The sequence below is a fragment of the Penicillium nucicola genome (assembly GCF_028828085.1).
Source record: "Penicillium nucicola strain IBT 29836 chromosome Unknown utg000002l, whole genome shotgun sequence".
NCBI classification, from domain to species: Eukaryota; Fungi; Ascomycota; class Eurotiomycetes; order Eurotiales; family Aspergillaceae; genus Penicillium; species Penicillium nucicola.
Window position 1 is genome coordinate 2,349,178 of NW_026643126.1, and position 27,197 is coordinate 2,376,374.

General features: G+C 49.8%; 13 protein-coding genes across 13 annotated transcripts; 7 read left to right on the top strand and 6 right to left on the bottom strand.

The window, feature by feature from the left end:
- Positions 1-351: 351 nt before the first annotated feature.
- On the top strand, positions 352-1,209 carry N7511_002658 (pyridoxal 5'-phosphate synthase glutaminase subunit PdxT; the record flags this gene model as incomplete). The annotated part of the gene is made up of 2 exons (XM_057125083.1): positions 352-584; positions 639-1,209. 2 exons carry the CDS (start codon positions 352-354, stop codon positions 1,207-1,209), a joined length of 804 nt encoding a protein of 267 aa, XP_056987242.1.
- A 134-nt stretch (positions 1,210-1,343) lies between these two features.
- Positions 1,344-2,108, bottom strand: N7511_002659 (nuclear cap-binding protein subunit CBC2; the record flags this gene model as incomplete). Its single annotated transcript, XM_057125084.1, has 5 exons — positions 1,344-1,473; positions 1,531-1,722; positions 1,776-1,820; positions 1,874-1,968; positions 2,043-2,108. The coding sequence occupies 5 exons, from the start codon at positions 2,106-2,108 to the stop codon at positions 1,344-1,346; spliced, it is 528 nt and encodes a 175-aa protein (XP_056987243.1).
- A 226-nt stretch (positions 2,109-2,334) lies between these two features.
- Positions 2,335-5,163, top strand: N7511_002660 (uncharacterized protein; the record flags this gene model as incomplete). Its single annotated transcript, XM_057125085.1, has 4 exons — positions 2,335-2,637; positions 2,712-4,829; positions 4,885-5,054; positions 5,106-5,163. The coding sequence occupies 4 exons, from the start codon at positions 2,335-2,337 to the stop codon at positions 5,161-5,163; spliced, it is 2,649 nt and encodes an 882-aa protein (XP_056987244.1).
- A 1,446-nt stretch (positions 5,164-6,609) lies between these two features.
- On the bottom strand, positions 6,610-7,332 carry N7511_002661 (uncharacterized protein; the record flags this gene model as incomplete). The annotated part of the gene is made up of 1 exon (XM_057125086.1): positions 6,610-7,332. One exon carries the CDS (start codon positions 7,330-7,332, stop codon positions 6,610-6,612), a length of 723 nt encoding a protein of 240 aa, XP_056987245.1.
- A 765-nt stretch (positions 7,333-8,097) lies between these two features.
- On the bottom strand, positions 8,098-8,798 carry pin1 (peptidylprolyl isomerase ESS1; the record flags this gene model as incomplete). Its single annotated transcript, XM_057125087.1, has 4 exons — positions 8,098-8,107; positions 8,174-8,290; positions 8,343-8,743; positions 8,796-8,798. 4 exons carry the CDS (start codon positions 8,796-8,798, stop codon positions 8,098-8,100), a joined length of 531 nt encoding a protein of 176 aa, XP_056987246.1.
- Positions 8,799-9,338: 540 nt separating this feature from the next.
- Positions 9,339-10,053, top strand: N7511_002663 (DNA-directed RNA polymerase II core subunit RPB9; the record flags this gene model as incomplete). The annotated part of the gene is made up of 4 exons (XM_057125088.1): positions 9,339-9,415; positions 9,483-9,654; positions 9,852-9,941; positions 10,009-10,053. The coding sequence occupies 4 exons, from the start codon at positions 9,339-9,341 to the stop codon at positions 10,051-10,053; spliced, it is 384 nt and encodes a 127-aa protein (XP_056987247.1).
- A 251-nt stretch (positions 10,054-10,304) lies between these two features.
- N7511_002664 (mitochondrial 54S ribosomal protein uL14m) lies at positions 10,305-10,893 on the bottom strand (the record flags this gene model as incomplete). Its single annotated transcript, XM_057125089.1, has 4 exons — positions 10,305-10,375; positions 10,442-10,666; positions 10,744-10,828; positions 10,879-10,893. The coding sequence occupies 4 exons, from the start codon at positions 10,891-10,893 to the stop codon at positions 10,305-10,307; spliced, it is 396 nt and encodes a 131-aa protein (XP_056987248.1).
- A 1,060-nt stretch (positions 10,894-11,953) lies between these two features.
- On the top strand, positions 11,954-14,014 carry N7511_002665 (SET domain-containing protein; the record flags this gene model as incomplete). The annotated part of the gene is made up of 2 exons (XM_057125090.1): positions 11,954-12,067; positions 12,128-14,014. 2 exons carry the CDS (start codon positions 11,954-11,956, stop codon positions 14,012-14,014), a joined length of 2,001 nt encoding a protein of 666 aa, XP_056987249.1.
- Positions 14,015-14,599: 585 nt separating this feature from the next.
- N7511_002666 (putative carboxylesterase) lies at positions 14,600-16,295 on the top strand (the record flags this gene model as incomplete). Its single annotated transcript, XM_057125091.1, has 2 exons — positions 14,600-15,958; positions 16,038-16,295. The coding sequence occupies 2 exons, from the start codon at positions 14,600-14,602 to the stop codon at positions 16,293-16,295; spliced, it is 1,617 nt and encodes a 538-aa protein (XP_056987250.1).
- A 256-nt stretch (positions 16,296-16,551) lies between these two features.
- On the bottom strand, positions 16,552-18,453 carry mrh4 (ATP-dependent RNA helicase MRH4; the record flags this gene model as incomplete). The annotated part of the gene is made up of 1 exon (XM_057125092.1): positions 16,552-18,453. One exon carries the CDS (start codon positions 18,451-18,453, stop codon positions 16,552-16,554), a length of 1,902 nt encoding a protein of 633 aa, XP_056987251.1.
- A 661-nt stretch (positions 18,454-19,114) lies between these two features.
- Positions 19,115-23,459, top strand: bud4 (uncharacterized protein; the record flags this gene model as incomplete). The annotated part of the gene is made up of 4 exons (XM_057125093.1): positions 19,115-19,204; positions 19,257-21,972; positions 22,079-22,776; positions 22,827-23,459. The coding sequence occupies 4 exons, from the start codon at positions 19,115-19,117 to the stop codon at positions 23,457-23,459; spliced, it is 4,137 nt and encodes a 1,378-aa protein (XP_056987252.1).
- A 1,062-nt stretch (positions 23,460-24,521) lies between these two features.
- Positions 24,522-25,465, top strand: N7511_002669 (uncharacterized protein; the record flags this gene model as incomplete). Its single annotated transcript, XM_057125094.1, has 2 exons — positions 24,522-24,877; positions 24,931-25,465. 2 exons carry the CDS (start codon positions 24,522-24,524, stop codon positions 25,463-25,465), a joined length of 891 nt encoding a protein of 296 aa, XP_056987253.1.
- A 560-nt stretch (positions 25,466-26,025) lies between these two features.
- Positions 26,026-26,901, bottom strand: N7511_002670 (TMEM53 family protein; the record flags this gene model as incomplete). Its single annotated transcript, XM_057125095.1, has 1 exon — positions 26,026-26,901. The coding sequence occupies one exon, from the start codon at positions 26,899-26,901 to the stop codon at positions 26,026-26,028; it is 876 nt and encodes a 291-aa protein (XP_056987254.1).
- Between the last annotated feature and the right edge of the window lie 296 nt (positions 26,902-27,197).

The window sequence follows — 27,197 nt, forward strand, 5'->3', positions numbered from 1 at the left end:
GATTGTCTCTTCATGGTATGCGATTGAATAGGACTTGGGCGTTTAGGGAATGCATTTCTTTCTCCAGATCAACTGCACAACTGTCTGGTATAAATGAACAGTACCATGAACCAATTAACATCTTTCAAATCTCCATTCATGGGCACACAAGTATCTGTAGAGTCTACCCCATCCTGGTTGATTCTGTTTGCCAAGTACGTCGATTACAATATTGGTTTGGCAGAATATTCTATATTGTGGCGGTGGATCTTGGTCACGTGGTGATAAGTTTCCCGCCGGAAAGTCAAAATCACGTGTAATCAAGAGTCATCGCAACAGGTGAAGCAAACCAGAACTTGCCACTTACATACAATGACAATTACCGTTGGAGTTCTTGCCCTTCAAGGCGCATTCTTTGAACATGTTCAATTACTGAAGAAAGCAGCCGAACAAGCCCCTCCATCAGAATGGCAGTTCATCGAAGTACGAACGCCACTGGAGCTATCAACATGCGACGGACTTGTCTTGCCCGGAGGTGAGAGTACCACAATGTCTTTAGTCGCAGCAAGATCGAATATGTTGGAGCCATTGCGAGACTTTGTGAAGTAGGTATTCCCGGCCATCTTACGCGAATTCAATCTAATGCGTTCCGTGTACAGGGTGGATCGCAAACCAACGTGGGGTACATGCGCCGGCCTCATTCTCCTTGCCGAATCGGCCAACAAGACAAAGAAGGGTGGACAGGAGCTGATCGGTGGTCTCGATGTAAGAGTGAACCGGAATCACTTCGGTCGACAGACAGACAGCTTCCAGGGACCGTTGGATCTCCCCTTTCTGGGAGAGGACGCTGCGCCATTCCCAGCTGTCTTCATTCGAGCACCGATTGTTGAAAAGATCCTACCGCACCATAAGGGCATTCAGCAAGAAGAGATCGGACTCGAAGAGACTGTTGTTGCACCATCTCGACAAGCACGCGACTCAGTTGCGGAAGCAGCAACAGCCGACCATGTCGAGGTACTCGCCACGTTGCTGGGCCCTGCAGCTCGCAACGCCACTCAAAATCGAGACATCAACCCTGATGAGGAAGTTGGCGATATTGTTGCAGTGCGACAGGGCAATGTGTTTGGCACCAGCTTTCACCCGGAGTTGACGGGCGACGCAAGAATTCATGCTTGGTGGTTGCGGGAGGTACAGTCGGCCGTGTTGAAGCGAAAGAAATTGGGACAATAGATGAGACAGTAGACCAAATAAGTGTAAATAGGGTATTTGATGAATAGACATTTCCTGTTTTTGCTAATTGGTTCACGACAAGTGGGATAACGCCATTGCTTTGTTGTCCTGGTACTGTTTCATTATGCACTAACCTACCTCCCAGCGCCATACTCATCTTCCTCACGCTGGCGCTGCTCGTCATAGGCGCGACCATATCCACCACGGCCCGGATCGTATTCCTCGCGGTATTCGTCGCGCACTTGTCCACCTGACTTGCCGCGTCTATAAAAAAAGTCAGCCATTACTACTTCGTCAACCACGTTTTGAAAGTCCGCATACCCAAATTGCCGACCTTCCTCGAATCCAGGATCGAGATCTGCGCGAATAATTCGCTCATCCAGCTTGGTACCACCGATGTATTTCAAGCAGTCCAGCGCATCCTGGTGTGTATAGTATTCGACAAAGCAGAATCCGCAGGGTGTCTTGTTGAATCGGTCCAAGCCCATCACTAGGCGCTTGATTTCACCGCACCTAAAAGTCGAGATTAGACCTCGGTCTAGAATGAAAAAGGCGCGTGAACTGACTTGGAGAAGAGCTCATGGATCTGTTCCTCGGTGGTGTAGAAGGAACTGAATTGGTCAATGGTGTCCGATCCTTTCAAGTCTGTTGGGTGCATGCATACAGGTTTCCCACATAGAGAGTAGTCGCATTCTTCAGCTTGTCATCGGGCTCCTCGGGCTTCTCATCTTCACGGTCATTATATCTGCGACGCTTGTTCTGTATGTCGTTTAGCAACTTGAGCCTGTTCTGATTGCCTCATAGAGCGCAACGTCGGAAGGGCCGAAACCAACCTTACTGACATAGTAGGCACTTGGCCTATCTAGGCGATCCACTGTGTTAATAGCAAGCAAACTCATCACGAAAATGTAATGAAGGTTGAGTAGAGGAGAAGAAAGAAGGGTGACGGGAAGTCGGAGCAAAGAAGCTCGGAGCTCTCAAAAGATCTTGGCGCGGCAAGAATTCCACTCCGCATCAACAACTCTTTCACCTACTTCTTTCTACCTGGCTCCCATCTTACTACCTGGGATGTTCTGACCGGTTTAAGAGCTACAGACCATATTGTTTCTTTCACATCTACCCACAATGCCAAAGGTCAGCAGCTATGCGCCAGCCTGGCTGTGCCGGCCGTCACCTGGCGCAAACTTCCTGACCACCAACTCCTCTCAGAGCCCAGCGGAGGACATTAAGAACAAATCGAAGCCATCTGACAATGGTCCCAACCGGACCATTGCTAGGAGAGGAAACGAGGTTTTCGCTGTGGTTGATAACGAGATCCGCTGGTCAAACCTTGCGCGCCTCAAAGATCAATGGCAACAGCAAAATAAGCAAAAGAAGGGATCTGCTAGCGCTGGAGATATCACTGATTTAAATTCGACTTCTTACAGGGTACGTATTGACTGCGACAGCTTTCATAGGTCCACCATTTGGTCATGTCCAATCGCGACTAACATCTTCCGCAGGTTTTGGCCGTCCCTGTATATGGATTGATCAAACAAATCATTCCTTCCCCGAACGGAGCATTCCTTGCAATTATCACCGAACACACTGTTCACATTTCGGTCCTCCCCGACGCTTCGCACCTGTCATCATCTGACTCTACTCCCCTTCGTCTGAAGACATACCAGTTGGGCCCGACCACTCATGTTATTCCCGAGGCGCCCGTTGTGTCTGCGTTATGGCATCCCTTGGGTCTGCACAGCAATCTCAGCGGTTGCATCGTTACCATCACCGCTGACGCCGCGGTGCGCGTGTGGGAACTGGACCGCAACAACCACTGGTCCTTTGACCAGCCAACCCTGGCAATCGATTTGAAGAAGCTTGTCGATGGAACTTCGTGTGATCAAGACTTTGCGCCTTCAGGCTTTGGCAAGAACAAGGGATTTTCTGCTGATCTCATTGATATGGAGGTCGCCTCGGCTTGTTTTGCAGGCAGTGGGGAAGAAAAAGAGGACGCATGGGCGCCAATGACCCTGTGGGTAGCCATGAGACCCGGTGACCTCTATGCGCTGTGCCCTCTTCTGCCTACAAAGTGGCAAGCTCCATCAACAACAATCCCCTCCCTCTCTTCAGCGATTGTTCCGAAGTTGACTGCCTTGGAGCAGGATCCTGAGGAATTCGACGAGGAGCTGACTGCATGTCGGCAGCAGTACGATTGGCTCAGTGAGCTTGATGGACAAGAGCCATTGGGTCTGCCTGCTGGCGCCGAAACCCTCCAAGGCGCCGAAGTTTTCACTCGCCCCGCCAACCCTAGTGCTATTCCTAGATTGCAAGGGCCTTTCCGATTCGATACTGGTGATGAGCTTGACGACCTAGACCTTTGTGACCTTCTTGTTATTGCTGCTAGACTGGATGTTGATGATCTTATGATGGGCGAGGAAGAAGAATTGGCCGTGGATGCCAGCGAACAGGATAAGCTCTCAGCCACTGTTCTGTCTCTGTCTAGTGGAAACGGCCGAGTTCATATTTGTCTGGAACTTGACGGTGTTGAGGGACAGTGGCTCCCCAAGGCCCAAAAGAACGCCTTTCGGACACCTCTTTCAGAGCCATCTGATCTTGTCCTAGTCGAATCCTTGGATACTGTTAAGGCTGGAGAGACCGCTATCTGGCCCACTTTCACCAAGGATGTCCACTCTCGATACACCTTCTTTGTCACGACCGCAACTAATGTGATATCTCTATCTTTGACCGCGTGGGCACAGAGACTGGAAGCCGAGTTGAAGGCGGAAGACTCTGCTGGCTCTGCTTTCCGTCTGCAGGTTCTCTGCGACGGAAATGTCTGTCAGAGAGAAAAGATTTTGCAGGTCTCAGAAGCCGATGTCACATCGAAGTTTGAACACCTCGCGCAGTCACTTGTCTTTTATGACTTTGACCTTGGCTACTTGCTTCTCACTTCGCTCCCATCAAACCCATATGCAGCGGTGATGGATTCACCAGAAGATGCTCTCGCTGCGGAACTTGAGAGGCAGCTTTCTGACAGAATGGCAACAAAGTCAACCTCAGCCGTTCTGCCCCCTCGCCGTGCGCCGTATCAAGTTCCCGCCGTTTTCTACTCCGAATGCCCACTGAACTCATTTGTTGAAAAGCACGTCCCACATCGCCAACGTCATACCCTCAAGGAGCAAGTACGCCTGTCTCCTGCAACATTGGACCTTGTGGCTACTGCTCACCGTGTTCTCTCCGCGCATACGAACGCTCTTGAGAGAGCTGCCTCAGATTTGTTCCGCCGATGCGAACGTCTACAGGGCGAGATGCAGGACCAATTGAAGCAAATTTCAGATGTTGCGGAGCGCGTCAAGGGCGTCACCAGTGAGATTGGAGAAGATGGACACCGCATAGAAGGCGTCCGAACCGGAGAAGCTCTGGACAGGAGACTGCAGGCCGCTAAGGATAAGCAAGATCAATTGCAGTCCCGATATGAAGCGTTGCGCAAGAAGGTTTTGAACTCTGGAGGTCGTCCCCTGAGTGAAAGGGAGAAGGCCTGGGTTACCGAAGTCAAAACCTTATCTGGATCCTTGCAGCCTGGTGAGGAGGAAGACCAAGATGACCAAGATCAAGATTTGGTACCGCGCTTGGAGACCGTACGTTTTTCTCTCGCGTCCTTTATTTTACCACGCTCGCTGACATGTTATATAGGTCAAACGTCTTGCATTGGATCTTATCGCCCAAACGAAGACTATTGCCGCCAAGTCGCCATCTCGTGGCGAGCCTGGAAGTCCAAACTCTCCAGTTGGTGCCCACCCCAAGGTTCCCCAACGCCTGCAACGTGCCAAGGTTGCAGATGCTATGAGAATGGTTGAACGGGAGTATGTTTATCTCGATTCCTATGGTTGAATCTACAACTGACTCTATTCTAGATCCGCCGTTATCGATGCGATTACCGCACGTTTGGAACGACTCAACACTAGCTTATGAACTTCCCAGCGATCTCTTTTTACGAAATTTTTGAGGTTCCTGCATCTCATTGTAGGAATACTTTGCTGGAATATCTTTTGAGCAATGATTTCAACTTCAGAACGAGCTGTATTAGTTTCAGGATGTAGTTTCTTATCCTTCTCCTGTTCGAGTTACAAGTAGTTTAACAAAGTATTCTCATCCTCATCCTCATCCTCAACGGTATACCAATCTGTGCTCACACGTTCAGCGCGATAGTCCTTCTCGACTATCTCCAGCTTCACTGGATCACACACTCTAGAGCAATCAAAATTGTTCTCCTTCATCACAAGACACCGATGTACCCACCCTAGATCCAAATCCAGGTCCAACTGCGGTGTAGCAGGTCGCTCAGGCGAAGTGCGTAAAACAGATTTATCATTAGCACCATGTTGTAGCTTACCTTTGGTTCTGTCTTTGGAATAGGACCTACCATCTTGAGCTTCTGTTGTCTTCTGTTTTATTCGGTCGGCGTAATCACATTCAGGTTCTTTGGCTAGTCGCTTGTCGCCTCGTTTCCAGCAGTCTTTACATGGCGCCATATGGTTGTATAGTCTAATCATTCTTTGGCCTAGACATTGGTTCATGTCTAGGCATTTCCATGGGTCTTCATCCCAGATGCAGCCGCATATTGTGTATGCTCGGGCCCAGAAGATGCACATGCTGGGTAGTTTTGCTTGATGGTTCTGCTCGTTAGTGACCTATTGGTACTATATATCCTGGTCAGGTTGAGGTTGCTGATAAGAGGGACTTATATGTCTTTGTGGAGGGGTTCGAGAAGGATTTTAAAGACAATTATAGCAGTCTTTGGGTCACCATAGACTGGTGAAAGGGAACGTGAAACAATGCAAGACAATGGAAAGAAGCTAAAACAAGAAGCATAATTATAGAACAATGGCTTTCTTGGGGCTGTAACTTTTTATATTAATTTTCTTGAGTGTTGTGAGATTGTAGCAATCTTCCTTGGAGGATCATCCAAATTAGGGTTCCGGATGCACATGACTGTTGGCGGCATCCCAAAAAAATGAACAATTTAATTGAAGAAGTAGGATAGTAAAGCGCAGTAAGTATGCTTTAATGGTTCCATTTAGTCTACTGTTTATCCGGGGTGGTACCTAGAGGTAAATGAAGGATAATGAATGTTTGTTTGTTGCAAATCAAATTGGTATCACACTGACTCCCATGAACGCTATCAAGTCATGCCGCGTACAAAAGAAGTCAAAAGAAAAGACGAAATCCAGACAGTACGACACAATGATGTTCCTAGTGCAGGATCCTCATGTGCGTGTGTACCTGTACCCATATCCGGACCAAGCCAGTTCAACCCATGGTCAATTTCGCATGCATATAACTTTTTTTCTCCAGGGCCGTGACTCATGAACCGTTTAAATGATCATGAAGGGAGTTACTTATGTTTGGAAGTCGTCTTCACATACGAAGGGAGTCAGGACTGCGGATGTGGAAAGTCTCAGCAAGCTCTTCGGCATCCTCAACACGATCGTGAATCATCAAGAACAAATCGTCAATAACCTCCTCCCATGTGGGCATAAGCAGGCCATTCAGGCAGTTCTCCCACTCCCACATGTGAGCAGTGAACTCGCCATCAAACCACTTGCGCCACTTGCAGTACTCCTCTTTGTTGTGATTCATCAGACGGCAGGCGAGGTGATCGGTAGCCATGCGAGCTCCACGCCACTCCTGGAAGGCACCAGACATCAAAATATGAATTTTCTCCGTGTAGTCAGCAGTGAAACGAGAGTAAGCAAGCTCGTCGACGCAGAAGCGCAGGGCTTCACGGGGGATCTTGGTCGAGACAGAGAGGGTGGGGTCGATATGGTTCCAGATCTCCTTCCACTCAAGAAGGCGCTTGATGGAGCTGACATGCATCTGGTACATGAGGCCGGCCTTTCGGGGGCACATCTCGAAGAATCGGTTGTTGCGAATGAGCATCAACTGCTTCATGAGCATGATGGTGAAGCTGACTTTGACGCGAATATCATCGAGCCCACTGCGGACCTCGGGAGGGATGCGAATCGATGCAGGCGGAGTGAAGTCCTTTTCGTTAAAACGGTAGTTGAGAATCGATGCGGTTTCATTGAGACTAAGCATGATGTTACGTTTAGTTCTCAGAGTCTCGAAATCAGAAGGCATGATGCGATGCGATGTTTGATGTAGATGATGCCACAAGCAAGTAGGGGAATTTGAAAGAGAAATGGGAAGAGAAGCAAGTAAGAGACCTGGGACTCATGGGGAGGTTGCTGTTGAATATTTGGTCCTAGAGGGAGAGTGTCTACTTGAGTGACGATACCATGGTCGTTGTAAACTCTGACTTCGATATCTGCATATAGCCTTAGTACCTTGATAGCATTGTTCCTTTGTGGTTAACACATTTTATTCATGGGTACAAAAGCCCTGGTTTCCATTGTTGACCCGTTTGGGAATCTGAGGCGCAATATACGATCCCTTACTCGCGTAATAGTATTGTTGATTTAGTGTGACCGTTTCTGTAAACGAGTCAGTCCGGGTGGTCTCATTACTCTCTGCGAGAGATATTGCGAAATCTGCTATTCTGGTATTAATGCCATTCGTTCAATGTTGATCAGTCTGGGTTCCATTTCTAAGGATGAGATCGCTGCGAAGTGTGGAGTGACACACTGACAGGTTAAGACTAGAATTTTGGCTTTCCTCGCAGTAATTCTTGATTGGCTTGTTTTTCTGACAGAAAGGCAGTCCTACAGTGGTGCACTTTACGTCACTGTTTATGTTGAGTATTCAGGGAACAAAGAGAGGCAATCACGTTTTTCATTCTTCGTGGTCTATTTCTTTTCAATTAATTCTCAAGATATACGACCAAGAGTCATCAAGGCATAGATGCTTTTGAAAATTTTTGCCGGCCCATAACTTCAATCGACAGGCTTATTGAACACTGTTGATCGAGAAAATGTTAGTTACCGGGGATCAGTAAGGAGTAATGTCAGAAAACAAAGCATACCGTTCGATGAGGTGCACTCCAGAAGCTGTCTCCACGATTCCGCTAACCTGGCCAGGCTGCAAGGCAAAAGCGGCATCTTCAAACTCCTTCTGCATCTCGCTACGACCAAAGAAGCCACTTCAGATCATTAGTATCAGGTACAGGAGAGAGGATCGGCTTGAATACTCACAGGTCTCCCTTCTTGCGAGCACTGCTGCAGTCGGACTCGGAGACTGCAAGGTCACCGAGGGAGATCTCTCCGGACTGGATTCGCTGCTCGTGGCCCTTCAAGATCTCGATTGCCTCCTCTTTTGTGCGAGTTATATCTGCCTCCTTCCAGCTGCTGGGCCGACGGCTGTCACGGTGCTTGACGAGCAAGTGGCTGCAGCGAATCTTGCCCTCGCCTTCGCCTGAGGCATCAGGGCGGGATGCGGGGGTGTGGTTTTGCGCCATGTAAAGTTTGAGTTTATCAGTATCTGTCTCCGCAGGTGGTTCCCAACGCGATTCCTTTGTGGAGGGGTTGAAATAGTAGGGAAGGTTCTTGGAGTTGGAATGGCGAACTTCCCATCCTGCTGGAAGTCCGGTGTCGGCCTGTTTATATGATCAGCGGTATACTCAGGTAGAAATGATCGGACGGTCCCACCATTGTGAAAAATTGTGATTTATAAAGAGGAAAGGTTTGTATTGAAGCTTAGAGTGAGCTATTGTAGGAAACTGCGGGGGATATGATGCACGAGTGCAAACCGGGCAAACTAAGATGACACTAAGCGCTTTTAGTATAGGCAGGAATACCGCCTTTGTCACCGCCTTTGTGTGAATCTCGAGTAAGTTAGCTAGAATTTTGGCCTTGAGAATGAGGCTGATGAAATTCTGAAACATGCCTTGACTGAACAATTCCATTAACTGAGAAATAAATGTCTGATTTGAAGACTATTACCAAAGATTTCGCAATGTAATGAATAGATTCTATTCTGCCGGAATAACAGCTTTATCTAATTGGCCGCGGCAGAACCTCAGTCTATTCCCAAATCAGGTTAGCGCATCTCGGCCAATCGACGCCTACGAGTTGACAGTCTTTTATGTGACTCTCAGTCTTGCTCGATATCTTTTATATTCTCCTTCAGCTCTTCGCCCATAGTGACCCTCCATATCAGAGCTTTGCCCACTGATTCTACAACTACCCAAAATGTCCAGCCCTTCACCCTCCGCCGGTGGCGACACGAAGCAAGCCGACCAGATTCATTTCAAGTTCTGTCGCGAATGGTACGTTTTCTTGAGCTAAACTTCAAATGACCCATTATGAATGAAGACTTACTAAATTTCTCAATAGCTCCAACTTACTGTACCCCAAGGAAGACCGCGTGACCAACCAGCTGATGTTCACCTGCCGAACCTGCCATGTCGGCGAGCCCGCTTCCTCATACTGTGTCTATCAAAACAAGCTCCACAGCCAAGTCGGTGATACTGCCGGTGTCACCCAGGATGTTGGCTCCGATCCCACGGTTTGTCTCCCTGGTTTCTGTACCTTATGCGGCGACGAGATCACATGTTCTGTCTGCGGCCCGGACCCTGAAACGGCGCATATCATGGACGACCCAACCAGCTTGGACTCCTCAGACACCGACTCCTGGCCTGGTTCCAGTCACTTTGACACTTCCTGTGGATTCAGTGGCTAACGTTTGATTTTCCTCGATTGCAGCTTCCCCGTGCCAACAAGCTTTGCCCAAGCTGCGGTGAAACGGAAGCCGTTTTCTTCCAGTCCCAACAACGTTCTGCTGAAACTGGAATGGTGAGTCTTGGTTCTGCTTTGATATCCACAGAGACCCAGCGCTGACCGTGTCGCTTCCGTTCCTCAGAAACTCTACTACGTCTGTTGTGCATGCGGTAACGTCTACATGTGATGTCCTCTTACGATACGATCTACGCGATCCCCGATACCCTTGATTGGTTCTTTTATTATTGATTTCTGCGAGTTTCCGAGTGAAGATGCATACCGGAGTTTGGCGATCGACAATCTAAAAAGCATATACTGACTTCGAACGCGGCCTTGATATGATGCGGGTTGCTATTGATACATAGAATTGAAATTAAACAATCTGCCAAAGAAAAAGAATACAGCGCTCTCCAAATGTAGAATCTCATGTAATAAATCTTACACATGCACCGGTGCCAATGACAAGATCTTGGACCACTGCTTCTTCCGTAGCTCTTGGCCAACGACTCCTGCACAAAACGTCAGTATCCAAAATAGAGATTCAAGGCTGACTGTGAGCCTCTAGAAGCACTGACCGTTCATTCTTGTTCCAATCGGGTCTCCAGACTTGTTGACCAACACACAGGCATTATCACCGAAGCGGACGAGGGAACCATCAGGACGCTGCAATTCCTTCTTCACGCGGACAACAACGGCATGTCGAATATCACCACGGCGAACCTTGTTCGCAAGGGAAGCGGTGGTGCTGGCTTCGGAGCCTGCGGATCTCTGCTTCTGAACGACCACAACAATCCGATCACCTAATGCGCCAGAAATGTTAGCTTTCAAGCCAATTTCTTTCGCAATCCATGCAAGCTCGACTATCGCGGAGACTGACCGATTGTCGCGGGCCGCTTCTTCTTGAGCACGTTCACGCACTCGACGATCGAGGCGCCGGAGTTGTCAATGCAACTTAATAGTGTCTAGCGGAGTGTCAGTTCTGCATGCTCGGTCGAAAGGTCTATCTCCGTACCTTTAGCTGAATCATTGTGGTTGACTGGTTTACCGTTGTTGCTTCGTCCACAATTTGTTCTTGCGGTCGGAGAGAGGTTTCCCCGGACAGTAAGTTTATCCGGGCCTATCTGCTTGTATAAAACTATATACACTTCAACTATTGCTAGGACTCGAGTCTTGAATATTGAGCATTCAATTTTTGAAACGAAAGGAATGTTAGAATATTCGAAATAAGTATAACCAACTTGGTCTGGCTAAAAATATCCTATTGCACGGCATCCCAATTGATATCAGGACTAATTTCTCATTTCCCGCATGTACGTATGAAGTTTACTGGTATTCGATGGTACAGCCAGCTTCTCTTGCCCAAATCTGTATCTAGTTCATGTCAGAAATTGGTTCGGCCTGGCGGTTGCTTGTACGTTCATCGGGAGATCTGAATCGAACTATATATATTTGGACCAAGATGAATACGACAGAGCAGTATATCTTCCTCATTGTTGCCTCTTAAATGCAAAGTTATGGTATCATATATTTACAAAAACTAGCCCCTAATTGGCCAAAGAAAAAAAAAAAAGCTCATGGTTCAACATAGTGCAAAAAGAGGCCTGTTGAAGATCGACCAAGAAGATTCGCGTGATGCAGGAGGCATGGTGCATTGTGCATACAGGTACAAGGTGACTTGAACGCGTAAATGGCACACAGCCAAGGCAAGGGACCTAATGAATCTATAAAAATAACATTGATGGCCTGTTGTCACAACATCAGATGGGGGAAGGGCAAGGAAAAGGCGGCCAAGTCATTTCCGAGTGTTGGTTCCGCCCCTAAAACCAAGCCTCGTTGCGAGAGGGCCTCTCTCCCTGGTCTCAATGGCGACAACTTTCCTCTGATCCTTTCAGTCACTCATTTTTATCATTATTGTTCTGGATCTGACAGCATTCCTTGAACGTTTTCTCCCTTCCCTGGAACTTTTGCAGGTCTCCGCAGGTCTCCGCTGTTCAGCTGCCCTTTCGCACCCATTCTGCATTGCATAACACCACTTGCCTGCTACCACTCTGATCTTCGGCGGTGACTAGCTATTTCACACGCCAGCAATGCCTCCAAAGCGAGCGCGTAACACCTCGCCAGCGGCAGAGCGTCGCGAGCGCCTGACCCTGGCCAAACTGGCCAGCTATGACGATGTCGCAACTGATGCGCTGGTGGATCACGTACGCCCTATGCCCGCAATAAGATAAAGAACATCGAAAGCTGACACGAGCTTCTTTCAGGCTTACTTCTGGACCACCACACGCAAGAACCGCACCAAATACAGTCCTGCCCGCGGTATCCACGACGACGATATTGGGCGCATTCTTCTCCACGATGTTATTGTCGACAGAGATATCACAAGTGCCGAGCGCCAGCTGCTGGAGATCTCAGGACTCAAGAAATATCTGACAAATCTCCGCAGTCCTCGCGAAAAGGAATGGTTTCGCCGCCACCTCCGCAAATACATCCAAATGTATCTCCCTGACTGCCCGTTCGAGGTCACCACCACCAACCGATACATTATCACGCAACATGAGGCTGCAATCTGTGCCCGCAGATTTATTAAGAAAGGCGAAGAGATCAAATACTTGAGCGGAACCCTCGTGTCCATGACTCATGAAGAAGAGACGGACCTTGGCCTAACGCGCAAAGACTTCAGTATCGTCATGTCTAGTCGTCGTAAAACCCCATCTTTCTTCTTGGGACCCGCTCGCTTTGCGAATCATGACTGTGATGCCAATGGTAGTTTGGCAACGCGTGGAAACGAGGGCATGTCTGTTCTAGCCATGCGCGACATCTACGAGGGAGAAGAGATCACGGTATCTTACGGCGAAGATTATTTTGGCATTGATAACTGTGAATGCCTGTGCTCCACCTGCGAACGAGCGATTCGAAATGGCTGGTCTTTACAAATTGATTCGGACCAGGACAGCAAAGAATCTAGCCCAGTTTCGACTGAAGCCACTCCCGTCGAGGATGCTACTGGAAGTAGGAAACGCCGCCATAGCTCTGAGACAGAGTCTGATTCTTCTTCAATCGTGTCATGTTCTACCCCGCGAAAGCGAGCAAAGTTCCAGCGACAAGTGTCTAAACTGCGAAAAGAGATATCCGCTTCTGAGCTCGCTGGTGAAGCAGCCTCAGCCTCAGAGTCAGACTTCATCACCCCAGACACGGAACTTGTCCCAACTCCTATTTTGACCGGCGATATACCGAAGGCATCCAAATTGAGACAGGAGCTCACAGACCTCACTCCAGAACCCACTCCAATAGACTCACCACTCCCACCACTAGCCACAGAACCTGAGCAACAAAGCACGTCTTTAACAGAAGACTCAAATCAGTCCCAAATCTTGCAGGCTGCCCTTCCTGAATCTCCCGACTCTAACGCCGATGAGTCTCCACGGTCGTTGACGTCAACCACACCGACAACCATAGGTGACATCGGATTGAGAATTAAGACCGAGGAGACCGGAGACTTGAACCAGAAAGAGCCCGCAGCATCAAATGGTAAGGATCATGCCGATATCCCAGCCGAGGGTCAGCTCGACCTCATGACTCCTCCGAAGGACACGTTCCCAAAGGAGGAACAGCCAAACTTATCGGAATCCCTTGAAGTAGATGAGACGAGTCCCGAAAAGCCCAAAACTCGGAAGAAACGGAGCAGGCGCCGATTCATAGTTGACTCTGTGGAAAGCGACGCTCAGATTGCCCGAGTTCCTGGTGACTATACCAAGACATCGCGGCTGCTTGCTCAGAGATATGACCGCTGGGTGGAGTGTCAAACCTGTGACGATTGGTTCGTTCAGTCGAACTCATACTTAACACGACGCGAATGCCCTCGTTGCGAGCGCCACTCCAAGTTGTACGGATTCCAATGGCCAAACACCGATAAGAGCCCGGATGGCGACGACCGAGTCATGGATCACCGTACTGTCCATCGATTTTTGTCCCCTGACGCTCAATCCCGCGTCAGTCGCCGAGGACGGGGTGTCAGTTTTGGCGTTACTCCGACACCGGAATTGTCTGATACACACACACCCGAAGCAGAGACTAGCGACGCAATCGAGACTCGTCGCGATGCTCGGGCAAGTCGGCGTCGCACTCGAGAACTTCGGATGACTATGTAAAGGAAGGCATTGGATCTACGACAAGAGGAGCGAAGGCGGAGTTACTGTTCCTGAGGAACACATTTGGGGAAACTTTGTCCTTACGTATTATATATAGCGTGATTGCGATTGGATTCGGTTTTTTGATTCCTTATGAGGGTGCATTTTCAGGGTTGGAAGTTGAGGCTTTGCATGGGAATTCCGGTGGAGGCGTTGGTCATGAACATATCTAGCATATGCACCATTCTATAGCTATAATCTATGCCATCAAGCACTACAAATTTATCGGGATGTTCAACCCCGAACGAACAAGAACACTGCATATCCTTCCCCCCGCATTTACTCTCCGCGGGCAGTTCGAACAATAACTGCACCAATGAGCTGCCCTCAGACTGGCCGTTGACATCGTCTGCTTGGAAATGACTAGGACTGATTGACAGGAATGCAGGGACCTTCGGAGGGTTCTCTGCCGAATTTGATTCTCTTGCCCAATAGCATGAGGATACTCTCTCGCCCAGACAGACTATATATGGCATCCATTCCGCAGACAAATGACGACAGATAGCCTGAAAAAAATAGTTCTACTGAGACCTACAGACCTTGAAAATGAGATTATACTCACTCATTCTTTCTGTTATTAGCCTGGGTACTACTGCTAACGCAGCATACGACAACCCTCTCGTGAACCTCGACTATGGGTCCTTCCAAGGCCAGTATGACAGCCAATATAACCTCTCATATTTCCGCAAGATCCCATTCGCGTCACCACCAACAGGAGAGAATCGATTCCGTGCACCTCAGCCTCCACAAAAGATCACTGGAGGCAGCTATGATACAAACCAAGACTTCGACATGTGTCCCCAGCGCACAGTCAACGGAAGCGAAGATTGTCTGTATCTTGGCCTTTTCTCACGGCCGTGGGATCTATCAAAGGAAACAAAGCGACCAGTCCTGGTAGTGTACTACGGCGGAGCCTTCATCCAAGGTAGCGCGGCGTTCACCATGCCACCATCCTCATACCCAATTCTGAACGTGAGCAATCTAAACGACTACGTGGTGATTTATTCAAACTACCGCGTCAATGCATTTGGCTTCCTTCCAGGAAACGCAATCAAAGAATCATCAACCTCAGACCTAAACGCAGGCCTACTGGACCAGCAATACGTCCTGAAATGGGTCCAGAGCCACATCCACAGCTTCGGGGGCGATCCCAAGAATGTAACAATCTGGGGCCAATCAGCCGGGGCAGGATCAGTCGTAGCCCAAGTTCTCGCCAACGGACGAAATGGCCAACCCAAGCTTTTCTCCAAAGCCCTTGCCAGCTCGCCCTTCTGGCCGAAGACATATGCTTACAACGCACCGCAAGCAGAGGCGATATACACCCAATTTGTCAACTTAACGGGCTGTGACGGACTCAAAAAAGGCGCCGAAACAGTTTCCTGTCTCAAATCCGTCGACGTGCAGACCATCCGCGATGCAAATCTCGTCATTGCCGCTAGCCACACCTGGACAACGAGCTCCTACACCTGGGCACCCGTGATAGACGGGACCTTCCTCACAGAGACACTTACAGAAACAGTCAACAGCAATTCTCTGAACACGGAGTTCGTGTGGGGTATGTATAACAGCCACGAGGGTCAGAATTTTGTACCGTCAGGTCTTGACAGCGCTGTCTCTGTGAATGGATTTAATTCCTCAATTCAGAGCTTTCACGGCTGGCTTGCGGGATTCGTGCCTGGGTTATCGGTGAAACAGATCAAAAAGGTCGAGTCTGTTTATTATCCTGCTGTTGGGAGCACGGAAACTATTGCGCAATACAATACTTCGCTTGTTAGGGCTGGGTTGGTTTATCGTGATGTTGTGCTCGCTTGCCCGGCTTATTGGATTGCTTCGGCTGCTAAGAGAAAAGGATACCTTGGGGAGTATACCATTTCGCCGGCTACGCATGGGAGTGATACGATTTATGTGTGTTCCCATTCCCCCATGTGCTTCCGTTTCGATGGATGTTTGGCTTGGAGACTCTGGCTAATTTGGCTATTCGCAGTGGAATCGTGTCAATGCTGTTCAACAGACAAACCCCGTCGTTTATGAGGGATATGCTGGGGCCTTTGCGAGTTTCTTCCAGACTGGTGATCCGAATGCGCACAAGGTGACGAACGCTTCACAGCCGGGTGTACCAGAGCTTCAGCGTACAAACAAGGAGTTTGTGATTGTAGATGATGGGATGGAAAATGTGAAGCTGGACGGACTGAAGAAGAGATGTGATTTCTGGAGAGAGCTGGCGAAGGAGGTACCAGTGTGAGGGACGACTAGAAAGGACGCTATTGACGAGTCTGTCAGTGATGACAAGTGGTATTATGGACAAGAGGAGAATGAATTAGGTCGTTATATATGGTTGCATATTGTACAGAGTGCCAATGATCCAATGACTATTGCAATGACAATGACAATGGGTATAACCGTTTTCCAGATCCCAAGAATCAAAACCTTAATATACGCCGCGTATGATACAAAATTTATACAATGAGATAGACATAGACATATATGCAAAGGTGCATCTAGATCAGTGCCTGTCCGCGGTACATACCCTCGCGGACTTCGCGGACAACGTCCTTGCGGTCCTTCTTGCCGACCAAGACGACACCACGACCACGCTTACCCATTCGGCCGAGACGACCCAGTCTGTGAATGAAGTCGATGGTAGTGTGGGGCACGTGGTACAGCACAACCGTCTTCACAGCGAGGGTGTCGATACCACGGGAGGCAATGTCCGTGGTCACGAGAACCTTGGTATCGGCAAGTTTGCGGATGGGCTCTTTGCGATCAGGAAGCTCGAAGGGAATGCTCTTGGAAGCACGGGCGCTCTTCTTCTGGAGCATGATCTCCTCGGCGGTTGGAGGGAGCTTGACTTCGGTGAACTCGGCAAGGGTTTGTTCTTGCTTTCGGGAGTCGGTGTCACGAGACAGAGAAACGGCGTCAATACCCTTTGTGCGTAGGAATTGAGCGACGTCATCTGCCTCCTCGCGCTGGTTGACGAATACGATGATCTTCTTGACCTTTGGGTCCATGTATGCGTTAAGGGGTCCCCATGTCTCGGTTTGGTCGGATCTCTCGCCTGCCTTTCCGATGGACCAGATGACATCGGCACACGCAAGATCTCGGTTACCGCGGTACGGCTCTTTTTCAATGTCTACGACACCAAGCTGGACACGACGAGGAACAGCGTGAAGGTTGGGAGTTGTGAGTCGTTTGATATCAGGGTAGCGCTTGCGCAGCTGATTGTCGAGACTGCGGGGAATAGTGGCCGAGCAAAGGATCAGTTTCTTGAGGGATGGTGTGACCTTGGAGATGATCTCGGTGGTTGTTGGGATGAATGACTTGTCCATCAGAGAATCGGCTTCGTCGAGAACGAGGTGAGTGACTCGGCTGAGGATATTGGGATTCGTTTTCGCAACGGATCCAAGGAGATGAGGGGTTGAAACAAGGATATCGACGCCAGCGGGGTTGAAGATGGCATTCTTAATTCGACGAGGGGTGAAGGTTGCTGCGATGGCACCGGGGCGGTACTTAACCGCATGAGCCAATTCCTTAAGTTTGGCACCGACTTGAGATACCAGCTCAGAAGTTGGGACAAGGATGATGGCACGGGGACGAGCGGCATTCGTCATAGGCGGCTCCTCGGGCTCTAGGTCGAACGTCTTGTTCTTCATTCTCTCCTCCCGCTCAATTGCCTTTTGTTCTTCAATGATCTTGTCTTCCTCCGCTTCACGTGCCTCAGCACGCTTGATAGCATCGACAACTGGGAGCATGTACGCGAGAGTCTTGCCTGAGCCAGTCTCTGCCGCCAAGAGGAACTGGTCGTACGTGTACTCTTCTTCATCCGCCTTCTTTGCGTGCCTCCTTTTCCTAGGCTCTTCTTTAAGAAGCTCGGGAATCGCGAGTCGTTGAATAGGGGTAGGTTGGATATCGGTGAGACCAGGCAGAGCCTGAACAAAGATCGATTGCCGCACTGCTGGAAGGAGAGGGAAGTGGTCGAAACTGTCGAGATTGGCAAGCTTGGCTTTGACGGCAGCGCGCTTGCCGTAATTGATAGGTGATAGCATTGTTTGCATCTTCAACGCCTTGTACAGCGGGCTGTCCTTCTTCTCTACCTTGCCCTCCTCCCCTGAACGTTTGAGGGCCGCCTGCGATCGTGATCGCGGCGTGTCCCGAATCCGGGCTACCGTCTGATTCATCGAAGCAAAAGGCCCGGCGCGTGATCGAGTCGAACGGGGCTTGTCAGACGGAGGCATTGATTGCCTAGAGACGTTGGGCGAGAGGGCCATACGAGCAGCCTTGCGACGCACTCGAACAGAGGCCATACCTCGCGTGGTTTGCCATAATGTCGACACAATGGATGGGAGGAGAGTGGCTCTGGTTTGGCATGCCAAACATATCGAAGATGGTACTGGCAAAGGCATTCTGTCGAAAAACTAGCAATGAACTCGAAACCCCAAAGACTCAGTGACGAAGAGGCCAGAACCGGATCAAATGTTTTTTTGCGGTGATCTAATACGCTATCCCCTTCCGAGCCTAGCGCAGATCACAGACCTGACGTAATCGGGCTGAGTCAGCCGTTTCAGCTTGCTTGGGCCCCGCGGTTGCCCGAGCGACTGCCGCGACAACACTCTCTGCTTGGGGTAACAATCCACTTCAATAGAGTCAGACATATCAGGTTTCGCTTCTCTTCTTCACCTCTTTCTTTGTTTTTTTTCTATTGCCTGGCTCTCTTGGTTCATTTCAGTCAACGTTTGTATCCCTTCGTTATCCCCTTTTTCGCCTTAACCATTGTGGACACTCAATTCGAGTTTGTTTTGGCCCTTTGAAGCAGCATTCCTGCTACGATCGACACGACTTTACGCTTTACCAGCGAATGTATCAGGGCTAACAAAGTCCCACACGACTTCTGGTATCTATTAACCAAGGTATGGTACCTGTCCTGGCGCGGTTGAGCCTTGCCCTTTGTCATCAGTCGCGAACCCACTCGCCGATCTGGACGTAATGAACAAGCACTGACACATCTCAGATATCTGTCTTGGTATTCTATTACGATAACACACCTGATACCCACCCACAGTCAGTATGGGTAACGGATCTGGCCAGCGGCCGCTTTCCGAAGTGAGTCCCATGGCCCAGAGGCGCAACTCGCCAAGCTGGAACCAAGTTACCAAGGTACTTCGCGATGTTGATGTCGCGTGTTTTAATATGCTAACTATCATATTAGATGCCTAACGGCGAATCGCCCTCCTACGACGTCTCCTCTCTGAACAGCAAAGCCTCGCCGCGTCTGTTTTGGAAAGGCCGCGAGTCCCCGTCGTCTTTCTCCAAGGGGGGTGAAAACACAAAGCCATACGACCCAGAGGGATCATATTTCCCAACCAGACGCCCATCGCTTGAGAATTTGAAGCGTGTCTCGAAGGTGAAGAACCATAGCATGTTCCTGGAAGGTGGCACAGAGTATGACCCAGCCGCGGTCGCTGTCCCTCAGAGGCCACTGGCACGCGAACACTCACCGCAACGTGACAGCCAGGTGGACGTCGCCAAGTCCCAGTTCGAGGATGAAGATGACAACTACATCCCTCGACCACATTCCCCAAGCAAAGATCAAGCATCCCCAAGCAAATCGTCCCTCTCGAAGGGGAGTCGATATGGCAAAGGATTTGATCCTCAAAATGATATCTGGTCCGAATATGGCAGCGCTGGGCATCGCCACGCCAAGAGTGTCACATTTGATCATGCCCCCCCTCAAATCAATGAATATGTCATGACAACACCCGACCCATCTTCAATTGCATCTGAATCTCGGGAAAACAGTTATGAGTCGGAGGAAGAGGATTGTGATGTCAGCTTTGACCACGAATCCTCTTTTGAGCGTGATGATAGCTTCGATGCCTCGCTAGAAGACATTGAAAAGACTCCTGTAGTATTGCCGGAGGACTGGCGATTCATGAGCTCTAGCACGGACGACGAGGGTGATGTGTTCACCGAGCATGTTGAGAGCCGCAACACCGAGGACCGAGAAGTCTCTCGTGAGAGAGACACATCCGCTCACAAGCGTGTTGAATCTTTGGACTCCAATGGCGAGCGTCGCCCCCTCCCACCCCTGCCATCCGTCAACCGCCTTTCAGTTGCGCGGCCCTCTTCACCTGGGAAATTGGGTGCCGCATTTGAACTTGGAAGCAATGGCCAAAGAAACCTTCCTGCACCCCCGGCCGCTGCTTCACATAACAAGTCTGATATCGGCAATGCTGTGTCCCTGGAGGATCGGCTTCGCCTTATGATGCTGCATGAGAAACAAGAAAACAACGAGACCCACGAAGACCATGCTGAGAATACCGAAAAGCCGCAGGAGAAAATGGTCACTGCACCGGAGCCTGCATCGAAAACGGATGATGATGAGGAAGAAGAAGACCCTAAGGAGAACTTTTTCTCGCCTCCCCGAATTTCGCGTGACTCAATCCTGCGAGACATGCGCAAGGGCGATAACTACGATGACGACGATAGCTTTGACGCATCTTCTCAAATCGATTCTAGTCCTCGAAATTACGAAAATTATGACCCCGATGTCCCCATTCCATCATTGGAAACTGATGATGATGATGACTCCTCAAGCGTGATCATCAAGCAGGAGGAGAACGACGAGGACATGTACTCTATCTCAGGTTACTACCAGAGCTCGTCAGACAACAGTCTGTCTTCCCACGAGCAGCGAGCCAAGTACGACGAGGACAGCAACTACTCCCTCCGCTCCGCCGCAGAAGCGGCTGACCGCGCCCACAACGAAAATAATAGTCAGGGTTCTGGCCAAAGCACCCCGACTGCTGAGGAGAAGGCCATTCCTGAACAATCTATCCAAACTGCCGAAAAAAATCTTGAGCAAGAACGAGAAACTCTCTCCGAAAACCAGCACTTGGATATGGCTTCAATCCGGCAATCTCTTGGGCGTCCCGTCACCCCTGAGATGCACGATGACCAAGCCTCAGAGCCTTCAACTCCAGACTCCGTGATTCGCCACCCCATTGAGGATGACGAGGAATACGAGCAAGAGAGTGAAGAAGAGCAGCACCCGGAAGAGGATCATGAGGAGCGCGAGGAGGATATAGAGAGCTCCTCGGATGAGGCTGTCCCAGAGCCTGTGGCCACCATCAGGGCTCCTGGTGCTGGCCTCAAGACCCGGCCCTCATTGACCCCGGCTGATATGCAGTCTATGGCCGCCACCCGCCGTAAAATCAGTGGTCAACACATTCCCCCAGTTCCCCCACTGACCAAGCAGACTTCGCACGAGTCGGATTCCTCTGATCATGCAAGCAAGGATACTGATTCGCCGCCCAAATTGGCTCTTCCTATGGATTTCAATCAACGCCAAAGCAGCCTCATGCAATTGGACATCCCGTTCAGCATCCAAGAAGAAAGCCTTGGCTCCGGATTGAACAAGGAGTTTGATCGTGTTATCGAATCCCAAAAGGTAGCGTTCCACGCACTTACCCCAATTCCCCGTCTTGCTCCTTCCCAGGACTACCCCCAAGATTCTGTTACCCGAGGATCTCGTTTCAACCCAACTAACTCTTGCTTCCCCGTACAGCGAGGTTATCTCATGAGACAAAATACCAAAGTCATCATTGCTAGCAGCCGAAACGAGGAAGAACCTATGCCTTCTCTCCAAGAGACCCCGCAGGACACGCGTGGTACGAGGTCTGCTGGTTCTTCTCCCCGCAAGCCTAGCCAGCAAACTTGGACCACCGAGCCTTGGAATGGATCAGCTCGACGTTCCAGCATCAAGCCCCCCACTGGGATTCCGAAGAAGAAGCCAGTTCCTGGCGTGGGCCCGGTTCCCCCCTTCCAGGTCAGGCTAGTAACGTCCAAGAAGCTCCTGCCACCATTGAAGAAAATGAACCCATCCCCACTGAGCCATTCGAAGATGGTGAAGAGCGTGGTCGCCTGTTCGTGAAGGTTGTTGGGCTCAAGTACTTAGACATGCCTCTTCCGCGAGGTGAGACCCTTGTTGACATCCATGACGAAGGTCCCTTAGACTAACAACATTGATAGGTGAACGTTCATACTTTGCCCTCACCTTGGATAACGGGCTACACTGTGTCACTACGTCTTGGCTGGAGATGGGCAAGACAGCTCCTATCGGACAGGAGTTCGAGCTTATCGTTCAGAACGACCTTGAGTTCCAGTTGACTTTGCAGATGAAGATTGACGAAGACAAGTTCCACACACCTGAGCCAACGGCATCCCCATCACGTCAAAAAGCCTCCGCCCTCAGCCGGGTGTTTGCTTCTCCTCGTCGTCGCAAGGAGCTCGACATGAAGCAGCAAATGCAATCTCAGCAGCAGAAAGCCAAAGATGTCAATGCTCCTGTTTACGATCGTCTTCGCAACCTGGTTGCTCGTGATGGTAGCTTCGGCCGCGCTTATGTTGCCCTCAGCGACCATGAACAAGAAGCCTTTGGCCGTCCTCACATTGTTGACGTGGCTTGCTTCAATGAATGGGCCGTTGAAGATCAAATCAGCAGTATTAAGAGTAAGAAAAGTGCTACTAGCGTTAACGCTCAGCGCCGACCACCATACAAGATTGGTAAATTGGAAGTGCAACTCCTCTTTGTGCCCAAGCCGAAGGGTAGCAAGGATGAGGACATGCCGAAGAGTATGAATGCTTGCATTCGGGAAATGCGAGACGCAGAGAGCGTTGCAGCTCGGTCCTGGGAAGGTTTCCTGTCCCAACAAGGTGGCGATTGCCCAGTAAGTTTTGTTTCTCCATTCACCATTGAACCCCAACTAACTGAAAATAGTTCTGGCGCCGTCGCTTCTTCAAGCTTCAGGGTTCTAAGTTGACAGCGTACCATGAAACAACGCGCCAGCCTCGAGCCACTATCAACCTTGCCAAGGCCTCCAAGCTCATTGATGACCGGTCTTCCCTCCTCCAGAAAGAGACTAGCACCAGGAATGGGGGTCGACGAAAGTCTGCCTTTGCCGAGGAAGAAGATGGCTATATGTTTGTTGAAGAAGGTTTCCGGATCCGCTTCGGAAATGGTGAAGTGATTGACTTCTACGCCGACAGCGCCGCAGACAAAGAAGGCTGGCTCCGAGTCATGTCCGAGGCCGTTGGGAAGGGATCCACCTCCGGAAATGGGGCAATCAAGCCCTGGGCCGACCTTGTGCTCAAGCGTGAGCGCAGCATGATGGCCAAGCAAGAAAATTCCCGACCTAGCAGCGGGGTATCTCGGCCCAGCAGCAGTATTCCAGTAGCACCCTCATCGCCTTCTCGGAACAGGACCAGTGCGATGACAGGTCCGCCTTCTTCTGCAGGATCTGGGGCGCCGGCGTCCCAGCCTCCTCGTTCTCGGCACAAACATACGTATTCTCAACCGGAGATGGGCAGTGCCGATGCACGTCGACAGAAAACTCGCTCTCTCATGTTCTAGTCCTTGAGCCTGAGTTTATGATCGCACACGCCAACCGTTCACTTCTTTTGTCCATGATGTTGAGTTGTCTATGCCTTTTATTTACGTGCTGAATGTCTCTGTTTTCCTTTTGCATTTTCGTTCTGAGCTGCTCATTTCGCGATTGCGTTTCCGTTTCTTTGCGTTTTTTTCTGGTGTCGTCGGTGTATGATGCAATCTTTTTTGGTTTCCTTCCTTTGTCTGATTATCCTTTTGCAAGAATTGTTTCAAGCCAATCGACAAAAGGCCTGTTTGCGGCGTGAGCCATAGGGCAACTGTACGATTTGAAGACCGCATCGCACAAATGATTCCCTCCTGATACTCGTCATTGCTTGTCTTTTGCTGTACCTTAATGATACATACGTTTTTTCTTTCCTTTCTTGAGTTTATAATTCGGTTTACACATTTCATTACTGGTGTTGAAGCGTATCCATTAGGTTCCAAATCGGTCAGCTAGCACTGCGAAGCTTGATTACTACATTTGTATGTCCAAATCTTCCGCTGCTAGCAGCCTTAAGTCATTGGAATCGAGTTCTACTGAGACCTTGACATGTAGGGTCTCTGTTTCTGAGTTTCTGAGTTTCTGCGTTGGTCATTCCGGGTGGATGTGCATGCCTCGTAAGTTCTATAGTAGGATGAAACACATGCAACGCAGACAGTTTGAGTTCACACAACATAACCTCGAATGAGTCTCGTCTTTATGAATTAAACACCTAGAAATGGTCTCATAGCAGAGCCGAATGAGGAAAATAGGGTATCATTCGAACCAAGCTCCCTCGTATGGAGTCTGTGGATATCATCGAATAATCCTCCGGGATTATGAATTCCACCAGACAACCACTATTAATAATGATACGATCACATGGATCCTTTGCAGACCATCAAACCGCCTATTTATCAGCATTTCTCCATGTCATACGAATATTGCGTGCTGTTCTGACAAATGGACTTCACCCCCGCAAACTGTACTATATAACCATCAGAATCTCCGTTGCAATCACATCCCAGATATCATCCACATAATTCGCATTTTAAGCATTCAATATGGCCTCCGCCGCTGTTCAACTTCCTGGCTCTCACGGGGCCTCGCTTACTGAGAAGCCTCAAATCCCTGTTACCGAGAAGCCTCACCATGTCCAGACCACGCTGAACTTTCTGAAAGAGAACGAAGACGGCTCACCCCCGGCACCAACATACGCCGATAGACCCGAGACTTATGACAGACCGGTGACTACTCTCCCCGCTACCATCCACGACATCAGTGGCCATGAACTGGACTATACGCTGGATGGCCACGGATTCCAGCTATACTACCACGAAAGCCAAGAGAAAGACTTCCTAGACAACGAGAAGATCAAGCAAGAGTATTACCCCGAGACCGAGCAACTACTCAAAGACGCGTACGCAAACAGACCCCCAAATCCCAATCCCAAGCCCCAACTGACTCCCCCAGCACTGGCGCCTCCCGCATCTTCATCTTCGACCACACCATCCGCCGCGCATCCAACGACAACAGCCGCGGGGCCAAGCTCCGCGGTCCAGTCCAGCGCGTCCATATCGACCAGTCCTACACCGCCGCCAAAAGCAGAGTCCCCTTCCACCTCCCCGAAGACGCCCCCGAGCTTCTCAAGGGCCGATACCAGATTATCAACGTCTGGCGTCCAATCAAGACGATCCTGAAAGACCCGCTGGCCGTCGCAGACGCAAACTCCGTTCCGGATAGTGACCTCGTCCCCGTTAAGCTGATATACCCTAATCGCGAGGGCGAGACGTATACCGTCAAGCCGGATCCTGAGATCAAGTGGTACTACCGCTATGGGCAGACTCCTGATCTGGTGACTTTGATCAAGTGCTTTGACTCGAAGACCGATGGACGGGCTCGGCGTGTGCCTCATACTGCTTTTGTTAATCCGGAGACGGAGAATGAGCCTGGAAGGGAGAGTATTGAGGTTCGCGCTTTGGTTTTCCATGAGGATGATCTGGAGTGATTTTGATGGTGGTGTGGTGTATTGGCATGAGGTGCGGCATGCTATTTGTTTTAGTAGCAGACTGGCAGATTGTTGGTTAAGTATCAAATTGACAAATTGTATTTGATGTTTCGTGAGAGAATTCAAGATCAATCCGATGAACTGTATAAGAGTTTATTGCGTCGTTATGAGGAGAGAGATATGATTTATAGTGAGTCACAGTCGAATTAGTTTATGTCTAAATCATGGGCGTGATGGAGTTGATATGTGACAAGCCGCCTCGGAGAATAAGGACATGCACTAACAGAGACTAGAGCTCTAGCGCCAGTATTTCAGGGACCAAGCAAGTGATCAGCGTATATAAAAATCAGTGTTGAGCATCTTTAACCAATTTATAAGACTTGGAGGCGTTCTTAGGAGATTTAGGTAACGAGTAGAAAGTGGCAACAGACAAGCAGTAACGATCAAGAAAAGCCAAGACTGACCGGAATTTATGCTTTCTAAATGAAGGTATTATATACTGTATGGTCTAAACTAAAAACTCCCAATATGCCCGGTGTAATATCCAATGCCTCAGCACATTATTGATCGGCCACGGCCCGTTTCCAAGCGCCGAGAACCTTGCTCCAGTACTGCTCAGGATGCATTCTCATATGGCCAACATGCGATGAACCCTCAAACATCTCCAGATCAACCGGCCAGCCCAACGCCTTCACACCAGCAACATTCTCCTCCAGATCCTTCCATCCAATAATTTCATCTTCCTTGGAATACAGATACAACCTGTGAGAATCGGTCGACGTGATGCTCTTATCATTCATCACGCGGTTCGCCCAAACACCCGACGGCTCCGAGCCACGCAGACGCTCCCAGGCCCAATTCGCCCACAGGAAGATATACCACAGTCCCTGGGTGATGATAGCGGGCCAGGGGAAGAATTTCGCCGTGCCAACGGCCATCGCGTGGGACCAACGCCCAACCTGAGAAGCAAAGTCCAGACTTCCCGGAGTCGAGTCACAAATCAAGAGCTTGTGGGGGAAAGTCTTGTCGGTGCCGTGTCGGCGCTGGTATCCGACAACAGCGGCCGCGGCGAAGATCGCGCCCGTGTTAGACATGGCATGGATGAGAACGCGCTCGTCCTCACCGCCACTTCCCGTGGGTGTCGGGAAGAGGGTGTCGACGACTGGCATCATCGCTTGGATTCTGGCTTCTTCTTGTTGGTTTGAGGCTTGAAGAGTCCCGGATAGGATTACGATGATCCGGGAGGATGGGAAGAGTTCATGGAAGCCGTCGGAATACTTGGTGACATGCTTGGGCATGCCGTCGCCCCAGCCGGAGATGATGATTGTTGTGGGCTCATCTGCAGGCACTGGTTTGCTCTTCTCGTTGCCATTGCGCAGGTATACTCGATCAGATATCGGGGTGAAGCCTGGGAAAGGGATTGGTCGGGGACCCATCGTGCAGATATAGTGGAGATGCTGGGACTTTGTTTAGGAGATCTTAATTGAGGCGTAGTCTTGACAGTTAAATAGTTCCAGTGCTACTTTTCTACTTATAAACCAAATCCCTTTTTAAAAAAAACTCCATCGGTGGCTGGCCCGTTGCGGGAATACGACCGGGGAACCAGCAAGATTGGCTGGGAAGCCATATGGTTGGGAACTGATCATATGCGCCAATCTCTTCAAAGCAAGTGGATCGTTGGGAAGAATCAAATGGCCCCTGGCGAATGAAATTAAACAGTTCTCTTGGAACG